Source organism: Ursus arctos, unplaced genomic scaffold (genome assembly GCF_023065955.2).
Source record: "Ursus arctos isolate Adak ecotype North America unplaced genomic scaffold, UrsArc2.0 scaffold_26, whole genome shotgun sequence".
Taxonomy (NCBI): domain Eukaryota; kingdom Metazoa; phylum Chordata; class Mammalia; order Carnivora; family Ursidae; genus Ursus; species Ursus arctos.
Genome location: NW_026622941.1, coordinates 3895029 through 3919182, shown reverse-complemented (window position 1 = coordinate 3919182; position 24154 = coordinate 3895029). Strand labels below are relative to the sequence as shown.

At 40.5% G+C, this 24154-nt stretch overlaps 1 protein-coding gene across 1 annotated transcript in view; it reads left to right on the top strand.

Moving 5' to 3' along the window:
• Positions 1–24154, top strand: part of LOC113258025 (uncharacterized) — a 111567-nt gene that overhangs the window by 36331 nt on the left and 51082 nt on the right. The window contains exons 3-16 of the mRNA XM_048216874.2: positions 7162–7268; positions 8255–8367; positions 8702–8824; positions 9953–10112; positions 11185–11277; positions 11721–11875; positions 12246–12386; positions 19306–19404; positions 19973–20051; positions 20586–20696; positions 21678–21751; positions 22667–22783; positions 22996–23040; positions 23854–23998. Coding sequence (XP_048072831.1) covers positions 8257–8367; positions 8702–8824; positions 9953–10112; positions 11185–11277; positions 11721–11875; positions 12246–12386; positions 19306–19404; positions 19973–20051; positions 20586–20696; positions 21678–21751; positions 22667–22783; positions 22996–23040; positions 23854–23998 — 1453 coding nt within the window. The 5' untranslated portion in view covers positions 7162–7268; positions 8255–8256. The remainder of the gene's footprint in view (positions 1–7161; positions 7269–8254; positions 8368–8701; positions 8825–9952; positions 10113–11184; positions 11278–11720; positions 11876–12245; positions 12387–19305; positions 19405–19972; positions 20052–20585; positions 20697–21677; positions 21752–22666; positions 22784–22995; positions 23041–23853; positions 23999–24154) is intronic.

Below are 24154 nucleotides of genomic sequence, written 5' to 3'. Positions count from 1 at the left end.
ACCACTTTGATGTATGTTTTCTGCGCATTTGTATGTGTGTGTATATATATATGTGTGTATTTATATAATATAAACACGTGTATATTCTAGATATATGTATATATAATATACAGTTGGATATATATAAAACAATATTATACGCACTTTTTGTAACCTGTCTTTTTTTAACTTAATATAGTATGAATGTTTTGTCATGTCATTAAATATTATTTTACAAAATTAATTTTAATAACTGCATATATGTATGAACTGTAATGTAAGTATCTATGTATTGCTGAGTGTCAAGAGAATTTTGAGTTTTTACTTATAGATAAATAATGCCATGGTAAATATATTTGTATATAAACACCGTCCACATCTTTGATTCAACATAACAAGTTTAAAAAATATAATTCATTCAGTCATTTATTTTCTCCACACATTTATTGAATAGCTACTATGCAGCAGGTATTTTATTTTATTTTATTTTTTTTTTTTTTTTAAAGATTTTATTTATTTAGTTGACAGAGATAGAGACAGCCAGCGAGAGAGGGAACACAAGCAGGGGGAGTGGGAGAGGAAGAAGCAGGCTCATAGCAGAGGAGCCTGATGTGGGGCTCGATCCCGTAACGCCGGGATCACGCCCTGAGCCGAAGGCAGACGCTTAACGCTTAACGGTTGTGCCACCCAGGCGCCCCGCAGCAGGTATTTTAAAGCAGAAATTATAATAAGGCCATTTCTCTCCAGGAGTCCTATTTGGGGGAGGGGAAACTCTATTCCACCTTAGGTTCTTTAGAATAGGAGCTGGTGGGTTTGTTTCAATGTAGGCATTCTAAGTTTGGTTGCTAAGATGTGATTATTTCTCAACAATTGGGTCGTATTCCCAGGAGACACTTCCTCTGTGTCATCTTAACTGCTTCCTCTTAGTGCTGTTGTCTATCTGGTGTGGGCGAGAAGAACAGAAACAGGGACTGGAGCAGGGTCACGCCCAGAGAAGAGGTGAGTGTGGACATGAGAAATGAAGTAGGACAGTGGCTGTGTTAGGGTAGCAAAGGGTTGGATTCAAGAGGCATTTAATAAATAAAATTCTCTGTCCTGGCAGGGCTGTGGGTGGTGTGGGAGAGAAGTCAAAGATGACCAAAACTCAAGAACTGCCCAGAGATAGGGATTAATTTAGGGATGGAGAAAATAGAATATGTTCCATGTTGGATGTATTGAGTTTTAAGTACTACAAGAAATGAAGAGGTCTAAAATATTGAAATAAGGTTTTGCAACTCAACATCTGGAGAGAGAGATTTTTTTTTTACTCTAAAAAATAATAAACATTTATCCTGCCTCTGTGTTTTTCTAAAAAAAGTTTAAAGTTCACCAGTTCTCTGTATTCCTTCTAAGGAAAATAAGGATCTTAAGCTCCTTAATTGCTCTTCAGCCTCACCCTTCTCATCTTTTGTGCTGTGTTGTCTAACGGAAGGTTTAATTCCGTCACGGTTTTAACTCCCTCAAATTAGTGGTGATTATTATATTTCACAGTCAATGCTTTCTTAAATTTACCACCTTCCCAGGCTCCTAACAGAAAACAAATTACACATACAAATTAGGATAATTCAAGGAGAGTTTAACAAATAAATTAAAGCAACTATTTCTAAAGAGTATGTATGAGTAGAGATTAAGAAACCCACAAGAGATAGTATAATATGCTGGAGCTAGTAACAGCCAGAGTTTTATCACCCCAAGGCCTGAAGCAATCTGGGGAGGGAGCAGTCATGAAAAGCTGAGAGGAGCATTGTGCATACAGGGCTACCTTGAGAGAAGCTGTGACCTCAGGGTATACACCCAGCCAAGGATCACCCTGCCAGGAGGAACCAGGAGAATGTATGCTCTGACCTGACCATCTGTTCTTTCTGCAGTGTCCTATCAGGGCTCCCCATTGGCAAAATCCAACTGCAAGCCAGAGGACAAGGGGGTTTATTTGATGTAGCCTCCAAAACATTTAACAGAGTGAAGAAGAGTGTAAGGAAGTTCTGGAAAGCCAACAGAAGATTTCAAGATACTATATGTTTTACTAATTCTTAGTAATTAAGATTTATTTTTTAATTAATACATTTCTTGCATCCTCTTCCTCCTTTCCAGGTTTATTTTATTCCTTGATGAAAGAAGGAAGATTATTAGTCTTTCTTTCAGTGGGGGCTTATGAATAATAAATTTCTTAGCTTATCTGGAATGTCTTCATTTTGCTCTCACTCTTGAATGATAGAGCTGAGTATAAAGTTCTAGATTGATTGTTACTTTCCTTCAAAATTTGGAAGATATTATTGCATTGTCTCCTTTACTATTGCTGATGAGAAATCTGCTGTTGGTCTGGAAGTCTTTCTTTTGCAGTTAATCTTTTTTCTCTGAATGATTTAGGATTCTCTTGCTTTCTTTTATTTTATTCCAATGCATCTAGATATGGATTGATTTTCTTTATCCTGTGAAAGACTTGGTGTGCTTTTTCAACCTGAGGGTTCATGTTTGCTTTAATTCTGAAAGATTTGCAGCCACTATCACTTCAACTATGACCTTTTGCCCATTCACTATATTCTTTTGGCATTCCCATTAAGCATATATTGGAGTTTTTCATCCATCTCTCTAAATGTCTCTTTTTTATTTTCTTCTCTATGTGTCTGTGCTAGATTCTGGGTCACTTTTGCTACTGTGTCCTCCAATTCACTAACTCATTCTTCAGCAGTATCTAGTCTACTGTGAAACCTATCTCCTGAGTTGTTCAATTTCTATGTTTTTCTTTTCTGTATTACCTTTAAAAAAATGTAACTTCTTGTTTCTTTTATGTAAAATCCCGTATTTGTCTTACAGTTCCTATTTTTTAACTTAAAAAAATCTACTTTGTGAAACACAACAGAGAAGTGCATGGAACAAGTATGTAGACCTCAATGATTTACCACAAAGCAAATATCTGTGTCACCACCATCCAGCTCTCCCTATTGTGATCATTTCTAGTCATTATTCCCTCCCAAGATAATAATTAATTTAAAAAATTTTACTATTGAATTATAGTTAACATACAATGGTATATTAGTTTTGGGTGCACAACAGAGGGAGTTGACAATTCTATATAGTGCTCACCACAATAAGTGTAGTTACTATCTGTCACCATACAGCATTATTACAATATTATTGACTATATTCCCTATGCTGTCTTTCCATTTCTGTGACTTATTTATTTTATAACTGGAAGTTTGTACCTCTCAATCCCCTTCACCTACTTCACCCATCCTTCCCCCTCACCCCTCTCCTCTAGCAAACACATTTGCTCTCTGTATTTATGAATATGTTTCTATTTGTTTGTTCATTTGTTTTGTTTTTTAGATTCCACATACATTTTTTAAATAAAAATCACATTCTTGCTTTTCTTTACAGTTTTATTAACTAAGTTTACATTCTTGAACACAGTAGTTTATATTTGCTTGTTTTTGAGGTTTTTTTAAATAAATACAATAATGAAATATCTATTATTTTTCTTCAGCACCTTTCACTTATTTTATATTTCTTAGATTTATCCATATTGTTCCAGGAAATGATAGTTTTTTTCATTTTTATTGCTCTGTGGTATTCCACAATATGACTATTATATGAATATATCACAATTTATCCATTATGGTTGTATTGGACATATGAGTTGCAGTTTTGGGCTACTATGACTAATGGCATTATGAACAGTCATGCACATGTCTGTGATTATAAATAAGCAGGCATTCCATTAGGTGTACACCCAGGAAAGGATCATAGAGTATGCATATCTTAAGTAGATAATCTTCTAGTAGATAATACCAAATTATTTTCCAAAGTGGCTATATTATTTTATATCCCAGTAGCAGTATATGAAAATCCCCATTGTTCCACATCCTTTCCACACTAGTTACTATAAACCTTTTAAGTTTAAGCCGTCCTGGTGAGTGTGCTGCAGTATACTTTTGTGGTTTTAATTTTTACTCCCCTAATTCCTAGTTAGATTGAGCCAAACCTTTAAATGTGTTTATGGGCCATTTGGATATACTCTTTTATAAATTCTTTTTAAGCCTCTTACCCATTTTTCTTTGTGTTTTTCTTTGATTTGCAGGAGATTGTTATATATTTTGGGTATGGATACTTTGTTGATTTTATGGTTGATATGTATCTTTTTGCACTCTGAGCTTTGACATTTTTACTCACCTAATGGTGTCTTTTGATAACTGGTGAATCTTAATTTCTCTCCTAACATTTTATTTTGAAAAAATACCAAACCTATAGAAAAGTTGAAAGAATAGTGCAATGAGCACCCATTATTCTTCAACCTACATTCTCCAATTTGCTAAAATATTTTGCCATATTTGTGCTCATCTCGTTTTGTCTGTCTCTCTCAATCCATATACAGATGCATGCACACAGATCTGAATCATTCAAACGTAAGTGCACTTAACATAATTCACACTTCCATTATGGACTTTAAGTATTCCAGGAGAATTCTTATAATCTTACTATACTCAAGGAACTTAATATTAATACAATAATATCATTGTCACATAGTCTATGGTCAAATTTCCCCAAGTATCCTCGAAATGTTCTTTATAGCTGAAATTTCCTTTCTAGCTATTCTTCTCCCCACCAAAGATCCAATCAAACATGATCCAGTGCATTTTCCTTTCATCTAAAATAGTCCACCCACCATTTTTGTCTAGTTGTCATGTAGACTGTCCTATCATCTGGATTTGACTGATTGCTTCTTCATTTTATATTTAAATTAAATATAGTGGGCAAAAAGTTCTATTATTGGTGATTTTAAGTTTGATCACTTGGTGAAGGTGGTACCCATCAGACCTCTCTATTGTAAAAGTGCTTTTTTCCTATAATAATTACTGCTTAATATGTATGGTGATGCTTTGAAGCCATGTCAGTATCTTGTTCCATTGATGCTTCTTGCATGCATCAGTTGTTTCATCTATGGTTGTAATTCTATCATTCTGTCTATATTTATTAGCTGGCATTTTTAAAAAAAGATTTTATTTATTTATTTATTTGACAGAGAGAGACAGCCAGCGAGAGAGGGAACAAAAGCAGGGGGAGTGGGAGAGGAAGAAGCAGGCTCCTAGTGGAGGAGCCTGATGTGGGGCTCGATCCCAGAATGGCCGGGATCACGCCCTGAGCCACCCAGGCACCCCTAGCTGGCATTTTTTAAAAGTGGAATCCCTCCTCCCCCACTATAACTACCATACATTTTTTATTTTTTAAAAAAATATTTAATTTATTTATTTGAGAGAGAGAGAATGAGTACAAGCCAGGGAGAGAGGCAGAGGAAGAGAGAGAAGCAGACTGCCTGCTGAGCGGGAAGCCTGACATGGGGCTCCCTCCTAGGACCCCGGGATCATGACCTGAGATGAAGGCAGATGCTTAACCGACTGAGCCACCCAGGTGCCCCACTACCATTTTTAAGTTCCAATTTGGACCCATGCATTCCTTTCTTTTCCTTTTTTATTGATTTTTTATTCAATGGATTTTAAATTATTATCGTCATTCTTTTTGATGTTCCAAATGTTGCTTATTTGGCAGGTGGGAGAACCCTTTAATCTGGATCTTCTCCCTTTTTAATGTATACCCATTGGATTTTAGAGCATTTCCCTGTCTCTGGCACAAAAAGATAGGGACCCATTTTATGCTTTTCTTGCTTCCAACCTTCTGACCAGAAATCAGCCATTTCTCCAAGAAGGATTTTTTTTTCTTTTTTTCTTTTTTTAAGAGTGAGTTACAGGGATGCCTGTGTGGCTCAGTCGGTTGAGCATCCAACTCTTGGTTTTGGCTCAGGTCATGATCTCAGGGTCATGAGATCGAGCCCCTCATTGCATCAGGTTCCCTGCTCAGTGGGGAGTCTGCTTCTCCCTCTTCCTCTGCCCCTCCCCTGCCCCCACCTTGTGCTTGCACACTCTCTTTTTCTCAAATAAATAAGTAAAATCTTTTTTTTTTAAAGTGGAGTATGAGAGACTATGGACTATGAGAAACAAACTGAGGGCTTCAGAGGGGAGGGGGTGGGGGAATGGGATAGGCTGGTGATGGGTAGTAAGGAGGGCACGTATTGCACGGTGCACTGGGTGTTATACGCAACTAATGAATCATCAAACTTTACATCAGAAACCAGGGATGTACTGTATGGTGACTAACATAACATAATAAAAAATATTATTATAAAAAATAATAAAATATCAGTAAGAAGCAATAAAAATAAAAAAATAAAAAATAAAAAAGTGGAGTATAAATGTAGAAAGTAGGTTTTTGGTAGCAGATGTGCTCATTGGTTTTGGGGCATCATTGCTTCTAGGCCTCTTCAGTGGACAGAAATACTTTAAATAATGAATTCTTAATTAATTTATTTAAAATTAATTAAAATGTGAACATCTTGGGCTCCCATTCCATATTTGTATCTCCTTTCTTCCATGGTAACAATCCTGTTTCCTGAAAAACAGTATATTTACTACAGTATACCCAATAGTTTCAGAACTACTTCCCCAATGACACTACCAATAACAAACTCATTAAATAAAGTTCAGGACTTCTTTGCAGTCATTTTTATCCTTAAGATACATTCCATTAAGGGCACACACTTAGAATATTATGCTTAAAAGTTACTGGAATAATTTTTCTGCATAGCTGCATAATCAGTTTCAAAGATTTATTTATTTGAGAGAAGTGTGGGTAATGAGCAGAAGGGGCAGAGGGAGAAGGAGAGAGACTCTCCAGCAGACTCCACTGACCATGAAACCTGATATGGGGCTCAATCTCACAACTCTGAGATCATGACCTTAGCCAAAACCAAGGGTCTGACCCTCAACCAACTGCACCACCCAGGTGCCCCCATTATTCCCCATTTTTTAGCATCCTAAGCATATTCATTTGATAATGAGGAGGAGGAAGAAGATGGCAACAATGATTCTCATTACTATTATTTTATTTAAATCTTTGAGAAACTGTTTTACAAAATTAATCTCCTCTTGAAGTAATTTCCTATTCCAATTGTTGATTTTGTTGTATTATCTTTCATAGCATTAGATTTCTACATGTCTTTGGGATTTTGAGCTTGTTCATTTTAAGTAACATCTCTCTATTTCTCTTCCTTCCCCTTTTTCTCCCCTTCTGTTTAATATACTTCCTTTCTAGTTGCTTTTCGCGTTGTCTCATTTGCTGATCTAATGTCCAGGACCGGGTCTTAAAATGACAACAAAGAGCACTTCTCCTATAGAGATATGGGGATGCTGTGGATTCAGGTAGAGTGCCAACAGTTTCTAATTGAGAATAATAATAATCAATATTTACTGATTTATTACTAAATGCCAGGAACTATTCTACATATATTATTTCATATAATGTTCCTAACAACTCTATGAGTTAGATACTACTATAACTATTACTGCTACTATCACTACCACAATGATGACTGTTTTACAAACGGGTAAAGTCAGTAAAGCAGGTTAAATAATGTCTTTAGTAAAGACAAACCAGAACATTTAAATCCATCAGTCAATCAATCAATCATCCATCTGTGCTGGTAGTAGATAGACTGAACTCAGACTAAATCAGTTTTCTGGGTTTTATTTCTTTCAGTATTAACCAGGATTAGGGGTATATGTCACTGGAGTATAAGTTTGTGGTTTATAGTAATCAATTTTTCATAGTCTTATGGACAAGCACTCCCCTACTCCAAATGTCTATCCAACTTTCATCCATAGAAGGCAATTTATGATCTCAAGGGGAAAAATGTGATCCAAAGGGCAGGCTGAAATCCTGAAAGTTGACACCTAATAGCACATATCCTGTCTTTGACTCTCATGTACATTTTTTAAAAAGACTTATTTATTTATTTTAGAGGCAGAGAGTGTAAGCAAGTGGGGGGAGGGGCAAAGGGAGGCTGAGAATCCTGAAGCAGACTCCTCACTGAGCATGGAGCCTGACTCGGGGCTCAATCCCAGGACCCTGAGATCATGACTTGAGCCCTGCAGGCTCCCTTCTCATGTTAACTTTTAATATACTTATTTTACATATGAAGAAATAGAGTCTCCAGGAGTTAAGTAAATTGCCTAAGAATATATTGCTAGTAGGGGGCAGACTCTGAGTCAAGACCCAAACTCGTGTCTTCTGATTCTTAATATTCTTTGCATGTTTTTGTTGCACCATGATACCCACCTCTGATGAAATACCCACCTATAGCAAGAGAGAAACAGTTTCCTTACTTCACCCTCTCTATTTCTTACAGAGATGTTTATAGTTATGATAGGTTCCTCAGAGATTACTGACAGGAACTGGGAATGGGATATCTCAAGAAAGAACATTGAGGACATTATGGAGGTACTCCAATTTGCTGATCAGGTGAGGACATCTCAGACATTTTACCGGCTCCAATCAGCATAGGACCATCTCCATCAAGGTAGCTGGTTGGGTACATACCCGTTGTGCCAGAAGAGTAGGAAAAATTTCCAGTCATCAGAGCACTACTTGGTCCAATCCATTCATAGCTCCAGGTCTGATTCCCATGTCCGTAGTTTGACCCATATACCTTCTCCATCCCCTCAACCCCTGATCCAGCTTTAATCCTCTTCCTGGATTCACTCCTCCTCTTCCTTTCTCTACCAGGGATCCTTATTCTCTTTATTATCTTTAGCCTTCAACCTTCCTTTCTTCCTGAGTCCCTTCTCTCCTATAGTTGTCAACAGATAATGTCTTACAAGCTCTCAAGTTGCTGAAAGTTAAAATCCTAAATAACAAGATGGCAACTCCACTATGCCAGAAGGTGACAGATATCATCGTTGACTACCTGAGGACAATGGTAAGGAACCTGTGCCTCTGGGCTGGGGACTTTGGGGAAAGAAAGCAACCCAGGTCTGAGCCCAGGAGTTCTTTCTGGTGGTTGATGACACTTGGAAACTAACTGGATCTGGGATATGAGTATCTCATTTCTGAACAGTTTGCTAGAGTCCATATCTAGTACTCTGAGCATATCTCAAGAACTGTGGCCTAGACAGAATTGGAAGCTACGGTAGTGAAGTGAAGTGGTGAGGCAAGAGAAGTGAGATGGAAAGGGGGGAAGGATGTGGGCTATTGGGCTCAAAGTATGACCTGGTTTTCAGACTGTGTCCTGGTATATGTTAGGCAGTCACCTTTGTTACTGCAATTCAACTAATCATCTCACTCTATTTAGTAAGCTATTTAAATCCACCTACCTGGGGCGCCTGGTTGGCTCAGCTGTTAAGCGTCTGCCTTCAGCTCAGGTCATGATCCCAGGGTCCTGGGATTGAGCCCCACATCAGGCTCCCTGCTCAGCAGGAAGTCTGCTTCTCCCTCTCACACTCCCCTTCTCGTGTTCCCTCTCTCGCTTTCTGTCTCTATCAAATAAATAAATAAAATCTTAAAAAAATAAAAAGACCTACCCGTGTGCTAGCCCACCTTTAGACTGAATGTTCATGATGTCTACCTTTCCATCTATCCACATACTTTACACTTACTTTCCTGACACTGGGTTAATCTGGTTTTTTATTTTCTTGGTTAACTACCTACCTGTGAATTATCTTTCTTCTGGTTTACCTGCCTTCCTTGGCATGGCTCTCTTCTGATCAAGACTCCTGACCTGCCAGAGACTTCTAAAGTTGCTTCCATAATCTACCCACCTTCCTGATGATTCACTTGCTGCTGTAGGGGAATTTCTGTGCTCTGAAATCTTCAATCCTCACTCCTGCCCTAACACAGAGACTTTGCAGATTTCTTGTCTACCTGTTCTTTGCACACTCTAGGAAGCTCTTGCCCTCCACCACTGTGAAGGTATATATTAGATGGGGTGGTAGGTGAGTTTTTGCCTTCTCGATGGAGGAGAATCACTTATTGACCTAAGCTGATTCTCAGAAACTATGGGACTCATCTTGGGGATTAGCCTTGGAACAGTTAATCTTTCTCTTTCCAGAAGCCAGAGGGAGAACTAGAGGAGTTGTGTACGGCGGTCCTAATGGCTCTGGGGTTCCAGTCTCCAGGAATAGTCATCTTCAAGCTGTGGGACAGATGGCACAACAACCTGCCCCCAAATTGCCTCCTGATTGCAGTGGGGAGACTCATCCACTGCCAGGGTATAGTTTGAGTTAGTCTAAGAAAAGGACAGGGGCAGCAGGGGATGTGGGCATTGTATGTGCTCTAGATTAGCTTTATACTCCTGATTTCTCTCACTGGACATCTTCACTTATTTCAGTCATGGATGTGTATGTGTAGGTGGGAGGGGGACAAACTAGGATCCCTATTGGGCTGCTGGGAACTTAGGAGGGAGTTCCTGGAGACCAAGAATGGCATAGTAGGACATATTAGGGCATGGGAGACCCACAGCTGGAAAGAAGACTTCAGGTGGAGAGAGAAGGCAGAATAGAAAACCCTCATTCAACATTGGTGGGGAGGGGCAAGGAGGAAGCAAAGAGTGCTTTACTTAATGGAACCCAGAGTGTTGAATTTGATTAGAGGCTTGGAAGGTAATGGAGTAGCAGGATGAGGCAGAGAATCACCATAAAATCTTTAATCTCTGCCCTGGTGGCTACTGGTGATGGTGGTGGGTCTCTTACCCATTCTGCTCCCCTCTCCCTATCACAAAGTGTGAAAAAACAATCAAGTCAGCGGGCTAGTGCCAGTGACCTGCCTTTTCTTTACCACTTGGAGCTGGGGGCAAAGAGAGTCTGGGGGAGTAAGTTCGCCTTCTGGGCATTAGGTTCAAAAAGACAAGGCATGACACAGCAAGCTCAGAGGACACAGTAACAGAAGCTGGAAACATGTCTCCTGATCTAATCAGAGCAAATGTTTTCACATCCACCTCAGACAGCATCGCTCTTTATTTCCTAAGGATCCTTGGAAGGGAGTGTTCATGTGTAGCCGGTGCTAATACCTTGCATTTATATGCTGTGCTAACATCCATTATTGAGCTTAATCTTCCCAGCATCCCTGCACAGTGGTCACATCAGGAACTGTACTCCTATTTAACAGTTGAAGAAGCTGGAACTCAAATAAATTAAGTAACTTGTTCCAGTTACCCAGACTCTGGAGGCAGAACTAGGATCAGAACCCAGGCCTCCTGGCCTCCAGTCTATAAAGTTTCCTACACTAGGCTAGGATGCTCCCCTCCCTGGGATAGGGATGTCTTTCTTGTACTCTCTCTCTTAGGTGCTGCTTCCTACATAGGTGTCACATGGGCATATACCTTGCGCCTTCTGAGGATGGCCCAAACAGAGGAAGACATGTTGGCAATATGTCATGGTAAGGGTCAGGAGGGTCTGGGGAAGACTCTGTTGGAATCAGGGAGGGAGGAAAGAAGGGCAAATAAAGAGACTGGGTCCCTCTGAATAGGGATCCCAGAAGGCTGGGGAGGGACGGGAAATGGCTGAGAGCAGGCCAGGTGTGAGCAGCTGCTCTTCTCCATATGACTTCTTGGCCTGGACTGGGGCAAGGACCAAGCTTGGTAGGGATGCTGTGGGTGTTGAAAGCCTCAACCACTTTCCCTTCCCCTGCTAGGTGGACCAGGTGTGGTCAGTAAAGAAAGATAGTTGAGGTGGTGGTGAATGGGTTGGTGTTTCCTAGCATAGGACCCCAGAAACCCTTTTAGGGTTGGGGATGAGAGGAATGTGCCCACATGTGTGTATGTTTCCCTTCGTGAGAAGGGAAAGGTGATGGGCAGCTCAAACTCCCTGCATCCCTCACAGTGCTCAAAGGATTGGCCATCAGTGCCCGGAAGCATCTGGATCTGGGCACTTCAGATGATGAAATAATGGACATCACACAAGAGGCAGTGTCGTTCAAGGCTTATCTCACTCTCAGGCTGCTCTTCAATCGTTGGTCCCTGAAGAGCAACAACAAGGTGGGAGTTGGATATAGTGGGATTGGATGACTGGCTAAAGGAGTAAGTCTTGAGCCAAAGATGGGGCAGGGCCATGTCTCTCTACTTACTGGTGGAAGGATAACTTAAATGGCTCTTCCAGAAGAACAAGGTGACTTCCCTTAGGCTCCTCTTCCCATTCTCCAGAAAAAGGTAATATCAGAAAACTCCACTGTCCAGGCGCATATTTGTTAAATACACAATTAAACAACTTAAATTTACTGATTACTATTATTGGGCAGGCACTATGCTAGGCCCTGGGGATACAAAGATGAATAAGGAAAAGCCCCAAGGGATTGTCTTGTCTTTTTCCCTGAGCTGAGACAAGTTTGTTGTGTCTCCTTGGGCACAGGTGACAGAGCAAGCTCTGGTGATAATTGGCCATCTCTTCTTCCTCATGCCACCATCCAAACTCAAGAACCAAGTGAACCGGTTAACCCGATGGTTAATGACTTTGATATCGGCAAAAGTGACACCTTTCTACATTTCCCAGGTGATTGGAATGGGGTGAGAGGATAATTTAACTAGTTTATGCTTTCCACATTTATTGAGTAGTTAATGCTAGGGTTGGCAAAGCATGGCCCACAGGCCAAATCCAGTTTGAAGCTTGTTTTTGTAAAATAAGGTTTTGTTGGAATTCCACTATGCACATTTGTTGAATTCATCTAGCCCTTTGAATCTCTCTGACTTTCCTGTCTCCTGCCTCTAGACTCAGATTTAAATGGCTCATGAGAGCAGATCAAGCCCACCTGGGTAATCTGTTTTAAGGTCAACTAGTGTGGGACCTTAATTATGTCTGCAAAATCCCTTCATATCAATACCTAGATTACTGCCTGATTGAATAACTGGGAAAAGGGGCCTGGAATTTGGGAGGCCATCACAGAATTCTGCCTACCTGAGAATTGTTATACCAATGTTAGGCATTTTTAGGAGCAGAGGACCAGAACTGGAACACAACATTTCTGATTATTGTTTCAGTCCTTCTTCCATTTCAATGGCATTCCTCAAACTGAGTTCTCTTCAACTTTTAATGGGTGTTTCACAAAAAGAAGCTGTGTTATTTAGCAAAATAGGTGGGAAATACTGAGTTAAAATTAATGTCTTGAATGTAGGACTTCTCAGAGCCTTCAATATGTAAGCTAGTCTTGTCCTCCAAGAAGCAAATACCAACATGGTATTAGAGGTGAAGGAGATTTATTGGAGGAACACCTGTGAGGGAAAACAGGGAGGGAACCAGAGGAGGCTGGGAGCCATCAGACTGTGATGTATGTCTGACCCTTGATAAGGAGAAGGGGAAGAAGGGAAGAAAGGGAAAGGGGAAAAGTGAGCAAGGTTTTAGATTACAGTGTAGTTCTAAGAAAGTTTCAGTAAGGCCACCAGGGAGTCATTGAACCAAAGTCATCCATCAGAAAAGTCCCACATCTTTATGGAGTAGGCCTGCCTTCGTGGACTTGCCACATTCAGTCATTGGCTGGGAGAAACCTGTGGGAATCTGCCTTCAGTTTTAACACAGTGATGGATTTTAGAGCATGACAGCTGGAGATATTGGTTAATTATGCACCTCAGAATAGGCATCTGAAAGGCATCTTTTTCAGGGTTGCTAAATATGCTAATGTGCATTTGTGACTTTCCAAGATGAGGATTTTTTTTTTTTGAGTGCAAAACTCATTAGCATTGAGTTTCTAGGGACTAACAGTTTGCAGTCTACCATTACACTACCACTTCAAATGCACTTTCCTTGTTATAGAAAGAGATGACCTTTCTCACATATGTACTCTGAGTTTTGTCCATCAGTGGACCACCCACACAGTCTCTTGTTTAATCTCCCTGATGGCACATGTCAGCATGTTCTCTAGGTAATGTCTATGAATTCGGAACAAAGGTTTGCTCTATGTAGCCAATTAGCCAGTTGGAAGATGAAATTTGTATCCCAACTACTTGTCTGCAGATTTCAGGTGAAGATTCCACCCCACATCTTGGCTGACAGTGGGAAATGTTTTGACTTCTCCTTCTCCTTCCTCCTTCTCTCTCACTCCAGGGCATAGTGATTGAGAATCAAGATATTTATCAGCCCATAGTATAATTTTGTTTGGACATCAACCAGCACTAATCAGCTCTATTTAAGCAAACTGGCCCTAATAGGAATCCATCAGGTAGACCAAAGGAGAAACGTTGAATATCCAAAATCCAGTGGAGGGATTTTTGCTTCTGGTAAAGATGGGGTCAGATTTACCCTCTTGCCTGAAACAACTAAAAAACTGGGCAAAATATATGAAATAATGGTTTTTAAAACATTGGGCATCAGGCAATAAAGAACAGTGATTCCTGAGAGGCAGGAAAGAAATGAGGTGAGCCCTATTACTGCCCCAGCTAATTTTCTTAAGGGAGTTTCCAGGTGGTGGCATAGGGAAAGAAAACCCAGGAAGAGTCCAGTGGACTTACTGAGTTGACAAGATGGCAATGAGAATCCAGGGAGACCAAGGCAGCTAGAGTTTACAGGGCAGAATATTAAACAGTGCATGCATATGAGGAAACTGTCTCAGGTGAGGAAAAGAACAAAGAATTAAGAGAACAGTAGCCAGAACTCACACAGGGCCAGGAATAGTGCCTGCTCCCACCAACCAGCCTGAAAACTTCATAATTCACAGGCATTGGGTAGAGTACTGAGAAGGTGGGGCAAAATTAAGAACAGGCTGAATGCTGTTCTTGTCTAACAAATCTTAAAATCAAGACCCCCCAAAATCAAACTATTTCCAAGTAACTGCATTCCAGAAGAAATTCAAGAATATAAGAATACAAAAAAAAAAAAAAACCCCAGCAGTCAATAAGGTGAATTCACAATGAGTGGCATTAAATAAAAAATCACCAGGCATGCAAAGACACAAGAAACTATGGTGTATTATAGGGAGAAAAATCAATCAAAACTGACCCAGAACTCACACAGATGTTAGAAATAGCAAACAAGGACACCGAAACAGGTATTATAACTGTATTCTGTAGGTTTGAAAGATAGATTGGAAAATAAAAGATTGATTAACTTGAAGACATAGAAACAAAAACTATACAAAATGAAACACAGATAAAAAGATAGAAGTAGAGGGAGAAGGAGGAGGAGGAAGAGGGGGAGGAGGAAGCTTCAGTGTGGTACGGACAACTTCAAGCAGCCTAATTTATATGAAGTTGGAGTCCCACCAAAAAGGGGAAAGACAGAAAAAATATTTGAAGAAATAGTGGTCAAAAATTGTCCAAATGTGAAGTAAACAATAAATTCACAGTTCCAAGGCACTAAGTGAACCCCAAACACAAGAAATATAAAGAAAACCACACCAAGCCATACCATAATCAAATTTCTCAAAACCAGTGAAAAAAAGAAAATCTGAAATGCAGAAAGTAAAAACAAAAATTAAACCAAACCAAACAATAAGAACAACATGTTTCATATAGAGGAATAAAGATAAGGATAATAGAATATTTCTAACTGGAAACAATGCAAGTGAGAACATAGTAGAATTCAAGGTACTGACAGAAAAACACTATATCCTAGAATTCTATACTTGATGGTAATATCTTTCAGAATGAGTAAAAAAAAAATCTTTACACATAAAAAAACTGAAAGAATTCATCACCAGTAGATCCATATTATAAGAAATGTTAAAGGAAGTCCTTCAGGCAGAAGGAAAATGATACCAGATGGAAATATGGATTTATACACAAGAATGAAGAGAACCAGAAATGGTAATTGTATGAGTGAATATATATTTTTTCTTATTAAAAAAATCTCTTTAAAAGGTAACTATTTAAACAAATACAACAATGTAGTGTGGAGTTTGTTACATGTAGAAGTAAAATATATGGCAAGAATAGCACAAAGTATAGTGTAAGTATACCTATACTTACTGTACATAAAGTAGTATAATATCACTTAAGATTGACTGGGATAAGTTAAAAATGTATGCTATAGGAACGCCTGGGTGGCTTAGTCGGTTGAGTATCTGCCTTCAGCTCAGGTCATGATCCCAGAGTCCTGGGATTGAGTCCCGCATCAGGCTTCTTGCTCAGTGGGGAGCCTGCTTCTCCCTCTGCCTGCCACTCCCCCTGCTTGTGCTCTCTCTCTCTGATAAATAAATAAATAAAATCTTAAAAAAAATGTATGCTATAAACCCTGTAGCAACCACTAAAATAACAAAGAGTTATAGCTAACAGGCCAACAAAGGGTATAAAATGGAATTATAAAAAATATTCAATTAATTTAAAAGAAGGCGCAGATAGAGGGACAGGAGAACAAAGAATTGGTACTAGTAGGAAACAAACAGCAAGATGATAGATTTAAGCCCAACCATAATAAATAAATAAATAAATAAATAAATAAATAAATAAATAATCATATTAGCTGTAAATGGTCTAAATACCCCAATTAAAGGCAGAGATTGTCAGATGGATTAAAAAAACAAGACCCACCTATATACTACCTATAGGAAATGCACTTCAAAGATAAAGATACAAATAGGTTAAAAATAAAAAGTTAAATAAAAATATACAGGCATACCTTGGAGATATTATAGGTTTGGTTCTAGACTACTGCAATAAAATGAATATTGCAATAAAGCAAGTAAAATGAATTTTTTCGTTTCCCAGTGCATATAAAAGTTTACTATACTTATGCTATAGTCTATTAAGTGTGCAATAACATTTATCTAAAAAACAATGTAAGTACTTTAAAAATATTTTATTGCTAAAAAATACTAACTATCATTGGAAACTTTAGTGAGTTATAATCACTGATCACAGATCACCATTGCAAATAGTGAAAAAGTTTCAAATATTACAGGAACTACCAGAATGTGACACAGAAACATAAAGTGAACAAATGCTGTTGGGAAAATGGTGCAGACATACTTGCTCAATATAAGGTTGCCACACATCTTAAATTATAAAAAACATACTATCTGTGAAGCACAATAAAGTGGAGCAATAAAACAAGGTATCCCTGTACCATGTTTACATTTATGGGAAAAAAGCTGTGTTTGCAGTATTAATATCAGATAAAGTATATTGCAGGACCAAAGAGTATCATCAAATATAAAAAACGTCATTTCATAATGATGAAAGGGTCAATTCATTAAGAGCACATAACAATTCTAAATGTTTATGTACCTGTTATTATGTGTCTGTTATTATAACAGAGCTTCAAAATATATAAAGCAAAAACTGATAGAACTGCAAGGACAAATAGACCATAATTACAATCAGAGATTTCAACATCCCTCTTTCAACAATTGATAGAATAAGTAGATAATCAGAAATTATATATAAGATCTGAGCACTGTCAAACAACTTGACCCAATTGGCACACAGACTGGAAAGGAAATGCAGTTGTCTTTATTCACAGGCAACATGATTATCTGTATAAAAATATGAAACACTTAAGAATAAATCTGAAAAAAGATAGATAACACTTGTACACTGGAAACTACCAATCATTGCTAAAGGAAATTAAAGAAGACTTAAGTAAATGGAAACATATGCAGTATTCATGGACCAGAAGATTCAATATTGGTAAGATACCAGTTCTTCCCAAGTTGATCTATAAATTCATTGCAATCCTTTTTAAATAAATCTCAAGTAATCTCTACAGCCAACATGACACTTGTACTCACAACCCTGAGATCAAAAGTCTGGTATGTTCCACTGACTGATCCAACCACATCCCCCAGATTCATTGCAATCCTAATCAAAATCCTAGCAGCCTTGTGGCACCTGGGTGGGTCAGTCAGTTAAGCGTCCCCACATTGTGCTCCATACTGGGTGTGGAGCCTACTTAAAAAAAAAGAACCTAGCAGACTTTATTTAATAGGAATTGACAAACTGATTCTAAAACTCACATGGAAATGCAAAAGACCCAATACAGGCAAAACAGTTTGGAGAAAGAATGATGACTTAAAACTACAACAATGGAGACTATAGTACTGGTATTAAGACAGATGAATGAATAAATGGAACCGAATAGAGATTCCAGAAATAGACATACATATTTACTGTCAGTTGATTTTTTTGGCAAAGGTAAAAAGGCAATTCTTTGGAGAAAGAATAGTCTCTTCAACAAATGATGCTGCAACATTTGGGTATCTATACACAAAAAGATAAACTTCAATCCAAACCTATACCATGTACAAAAATAAACTCAAAATGGCTCATACTTAAATATAAACCCTAAAACTATCAAAGTTCTAGATGAAAACAGGAGAAATTTGTGAGCACTTGGGGTAGGCAAATATGTGTTAGCTACAACACCAGAAACATGGTCCATAAAAGAATAAATGAATAAAGTGGACTTTACAAAAGTGAGTAACTTCTGTTCTTTGAAAGGTACTGTTAGAATGAAAAGACAGGCCTCAGACTGAAAGAAAATATTTGCAAATCACATACACATCCAGAATATAAAAAAACTCTCAAAACCCAATAAAAACCAATTTAAAAAGTGGACAAAAAAATTGAATAGATCCTTCACCAAAGACGATATGGAGGATGGCAAGTCAGCACAGGAAAAGTTGCTCAACATTGCGTAGATGTGAGGGGATTTAAAATCACCGTGCGATGCACTACACATCTGTTAGAATGTAAACTGACAAACCACTTTGGAAAACAGTTTGGCAGTTTCTTAAAAAGGAAATGGCCGGTCTATAATGACAGAAGGCAGATCAGTATTTGCCTGGGGAAAGGAAAGGTGCTGGGAGGGGAAGGAAGGAGGAATTACAAAGACATAAGAGGAAACTTTGGGTGTAGTGGATGTATTCATTATGTTAATTGTGGTGGTTTCAAGAGTGTATACGTTTATCAAAACTTATTAAATTGTACACTTTAAATATATACAGGTTTTCATATGTCAATTAGATGTCAATACATCTGTTTTAAGAAAATCAAATGGAGTGTTTACACATGTGAAAACTAAGGTTATTTGTAGAACTCTCATATACCAGTGATAAGAAGAACCCACAAAATAATAGAATCCACTAGGTAGAGGGTAGAAATGTAGGCTTTTAGACTTGGTTTTCAGAATTTTGAAAGTCCTAGAACCATAGAACCAGTTCTTGCTTTGGCTATGATGAATGTATCCTGCTCTTTTGAAGTCAGTCAATACTTGAAATGTTGAATTGCCCTAAAGGTTTCTGTGGAATAATGAGATTATTTGGAAGTTAAGTGTAGCTTACTGGGCAAGGTGGAAGGGCAGGTCATGGTTGTATTTGGCTATGAAAGAACTAGACCCTGAGCCTTTTTGGAAGGGTTCAAGAGGGCAGTGTGAAACTATGATGACTTGGCCCATCCTTGAAGAGAAGAAATGAGGACAGAGGATTTCTCCTGAGGCTATGGAAAATCTGGGCTAACTTAAGCTTACCCTGTCCTTATGCACACAGTGTATCTGCCAACTTATGGATGCTCTGGCTCTTAGTGGCTGTGGAGGAATAAACTTGGAATCCCAGCTGGAAAATATTATAGGCATACTGTTCAATCAGGTGAGCACTGTGGGGCCAGAAGCATCCTGGGCTTGCTTTTTCTCTCTTCTTTGGAGGTGATGGCTACCCCAGCCCAGGTCACAACCTCCGTAGATGCATGTGTCTTTCACATGGTGACCTTAACAATACACATCTCAGGTTTCCCTGGAAGAGGTAAATGCCTGGATTCTGGGCATAGACTTGGATATTCTCCATGAGGTAAATTGGGTACATTCTGTGTGTTTCTTGAAGGTCACAGAACTTTGTTGCTCCCCCTAATCTCTGGTGAAAGGGCAGGAGGTTCAAAGCACTCTATCATGCCTGTGGGAAATGTCAGGTCCTCTGTGTTGCAGCCTAAAGTAAGAAGAAGATAATTGAACATTTTGCAAAAGGTGTTACCTTCTGTATGTTTCATTTGCTTGTCTTCTTCCCTTTGGGGCTGGGAATGTGGATTCCTGGGTTCTGTTTTCCTATTCTCCTTTATGGCTAAACACCACACTTTCATGGATGCATGCCTTGGTTCCCCCATCCACACCCATGGACCCTAGTTTCAGTCCTCCCAGGTCTGATGGCCTTGGTCTCCCCACAGCTGAATGAAACAGTTGAGGTCTCAGATCCTCACTCTGCACGGAACCACAGCCTTGCCCTGAAGGCTTTCTACATCCTGAGTAAGTTAACACAGTTCCCTAACCCCAGGTATTTGTGTGGGTGGGCACTCAGGATAACTGTTGTGTCTCCCTGGACCGGAGCAGGGACCTAGGTTCCCATAAGGGGCTTCCATCCTTCTAGACAAGATGCAAAGTAATCCGTGTGAGCTTTGCTTGAAATTCAAGGAATCTTGGGGGGCAAAGACATAGCTCCATTCCCTTTACCTGAAGTTGGCTTCCCTTTCTCCTTCACTGAATCCCAACTTAGAAAGGTGATCTAGTCATTACAACAATGAAGATCATGCGAGGTGTGCTGATCTATGGGAGGGCACATGATAAGGCAGGGGAGGGACAGGGCCCAGCTAAGGGAAAGCATCTAGCCCCATGTGCCAAGCATGGGGCTAGATGCTTTCCCTCCTTCTTTTCTCCAACCTAAGGGACCCTAATTTATCTGGTTCATGGCATCATGGTTTGCTATAAGCATGATTTACTTCTACTTACCACTTGCTAGTTAAACATACTCTTGATTCCCTTGTATTTTCACCCTTCTGATAGCCAAGTTATACAATGATCAGGTGGTATTCTTAATACGAAAGAACATGCAAACCAGTGATCCAGCCAAGATAGTATCAGCCCTTCAAGTTTTCATGGATGTGTTCCAGGAAGGTGAGTGGGAATTGGCCTGGTCTTGGGGATCTTCTTTCCTATGAGAGCTCTTTTCTCTGGGAGATAGTCCCACGTGTAGTTAAAGGCACAGTTTTAAATTTAATGTAAACTCAAAGTAAACTCGATAGGTTTAAATCTTGGCTTCATTTCTTATTAGCTGTGCAAACTGGGGCAGATTGCTTTTAGTCTGTACCTCTATTTCCTCACTTGAAAATGGAGGTAATATTAGTACCTACCTTTAGGGGGTTTTAGTGAAGATTAGATGAGAAAATATATGTGAGATGCTTAGACCATTTCCTAATATGCAGTCAGTTTTATAGTGGTTTAGTCTATGATTATTCTCTTGGGGAATAAACTTCAACTCCAATAAAGTGTTTGCCACACCTTTGCTGTGTGTCTAGCACAGGGCAAGGCAGTGAAAATAGACACTTAAATAAGACATAGTCCCTGCTCTCAAAGAGTTCACTATTGAGTTGGGAATATAAGCCTGTTCAGACAGTGAAACAATGCAAAATAATGTGTGAAAAGTTGTTTAAATGTGAGCATGTTACGTGTAATAGGAATACGGAGAAGGGGTCAGTCGGGAGATGGGATGGGTTCTGTGTAGGAGATGTACCGACAGCAGGGAAGGAGATTGTAATGGGGTGTTAGGAGAGGAAATTCACATAAAGAAGAGCAGTTGTCATAGTTCTAAAGGTTGAGATGTATGGGGCGGGGTGGGGGGACAGCTTGACTGGGGAGTGGGCAGTCATAGGAGACTGGAAAGAGCTAGGACTCCAATGCCAGCCTGTTTTCAGTCACTCTTCAGTCTGGTTTGAAGCAGAGGGATGGTGGAGATAATCTTTGGGAGCTCTACCTGGCCCTTGGAGACCAGGACAGTACCTGGAATTCCTCCCATCTGTCTCTCTTCTTGTGCCTCCCAATACAACAGAGGAGGTAGAAGGAAACTGATGCCCAGCCAAATGTCTGTCTTTTCTGTAGTGCCCCAGACACAGCAACTAAAGAATGAAGTGATGCATTCAGTCATAATCATGATTCAGGAGGATCTCAAACCAGTGAGCAGAAAGGCTGAATGTTTGGGCTGGGAGGGCAATTGCTTTCTTGAGACCCTGAAGTTGTGTAAAATGGAGAGGGGGAGGCTGTTCGTGGATGACAAGGGAGGTAAGTCACCCCCTTACCAAGCCCCGCCTGGCCTCAGACTCTGCCCATGGGTTACATTTGGGCTCTTCAGAGCCTGAGAAGGATTTGAGAAGTGGACAGGTGGTTCCTATTTTCAGAGCTTTGTCAGTGGGGACACAGAGCTCTAAAATACTGATTCTGCCCCCTAAAAATTCAGTTTACTTGGGGAGAGAAGACCTCAAACATCATATGTAGCATGGGGTCTGAGAAGCCATATTTTTAACAAGCTCTGCCAGAATTGGAGGCAGCAGAGACTGCTCCCAGCTCTAATGGTGTAGGACAGGGAGCAGAAGAGCAGTGGCTTAGGAGGCCAGGTGGACAACAATGGCACCATCCCTAAAACAAAATCCTAAATCTTCAGAAGGTTGATGGAGAGACTGGGATCTTGAGGGCTGGGCCCTCCGGGCTTATGGAATTCATTCCTGGCTTTCCCTATGAAGGCCAGAACATGGGACTTTTCCTTTTTTCTCCCTACCCAACACTTCTGTCAATTTCTTATATAGGGTGTGAGCAAGCTAAGTGCTTACAGTTCTTCAGGAGAATGGTAGGAACTGAAATGGGCTGGAACTTTGGGGTGGAGTAGGGTGGTCAGGTTCAGGGGCTGGTTGTCTGTCATCACCTGGAGACCAGTGAAGAGTCACAGTGGGCTTGAAGTTGGGAGACATGAGTCCCTTGAAGACACCCTCACCTGCTGTGGTCCTCTGTGTTCTCACCTGGAACATGAAGGGTCATACTGATGTGCCTTCCTATCTTGCCACGTGATGGTCTGTGACTCCCCCCCCCCCCCACAGGTGCGGAAGGCCCTCCTGAACTTCATTGAGATGCTGAGCCAGCATGACTACTTGGCCATGCCTCAGGGGAACGTCATCATCAACTATGTCATCAAGCTCAGCGAGTCTGACTGCTCAGTGAGCAGGGGCCAGGCAGGGAGGGGACAGAGGGTGGGAGCAAGAGAAGGGCAGGTTTGGGAATAGAAGGGAAAGAAGAAGAAGGCATGGTTGGCACAGTGGGAAAGGGCTTTGGTGTCTAAAACTTTGAGCAGTGAGCCAGGGAAGGCCTTGAACCGGAAGACTCAGCTAGCATTGGTTTCAGATTTAAATCTTTTCTTTTCTTATTCCAGAATGAAGAGGACATCCAGCTAATGTGTTCCAAAATCCTACAGATGGTACAAGCAGCTAGGGTCAAAGAAGCTTCTTCATCTTCTCCTCCCCTGGCTGCCCAGATCAGTACCCTGACCTCCAGATTGCATTCTCTCTGCCTACCCCTCCACTCCGTCTAACCCCTTGTACTGTCCCTTCCACCCTCCCCACCTCTATCTGTTCCCACTTGAGTGCCTGGGGCTCCTCTGAGAAGTGGCTCAGTGGAGCAGAGGATACTGGATGATAAACCTGGAGGCCTGAGCTTGGGCCCTGCTTGGCCAGTTTCTGGCTATAAAATCTAGAGTAAATTACTCTTCAGATTACAGTTTCTCCTGTAAAAAAGTGGGTGATTTTCCACCCTGCCTGCTCTTAGCAATCTCTAAGAATTCTTGGAGACTCCTACAAGTTGTTGTGTGGGTCGGAGTTGAGTCAGGGGCTGTGGGAGGAAAAGGGCAGCTGTGATTTACTCTTCTTTCCAGAGACCCCCCTCTCCCTCCCAGCAAGCTGTCTCATGACCACTAGCATGTCTTCTGCCCCTGGAATGTTCCCCAGTGAAGGCGATTACAAGTCACACAATTCCAAATTTCAAGAAGCCCCTCTATTTAATCAAGTCCTTCCAGCGGTAACTTTAATCAGGACCTTGATTATGTTTTACCAACATGCAGTGGAAAGGGAGAGAGAGCGAGACGGAAGGGGGCTCTGAATGGGATGGGGGGAGCTGTGTATACAGGTCTCAAATGCCCCTCCAGGAAAGGAAGACAAAGCCATAGGGTTGGAGAACTTATGGTTGGAGCTGATTTGGAGCTTTACATCAAATCCCTTGCCACATCTTCTGCCAGGTGTCCTTGCCCAAACTGATTACCTTGGCGTGCCAGCCCAGCAACACCTTGGCCTTCGTGTCGCTGAGTAGGACGGCCACAAACATGGCTCTGAAGGCCCGGTCCCTGGGCCAGTTCCCCTACCTTAGCAGCTTTCACCTTAGCCGTAAGTACACAGGTGGGGGAGACTGGAGAGGGGCTAGCTGTGAAAGCACGGGCTGCTACAGGCAGAGGGGTTAGGGTGGGAGAGGGACTGAGACTCTGAAGGGGTCATGTGTGTGGGGAGAGGGTGCAGATCTGCTGTTGGGGGGGAGGGCGCTAC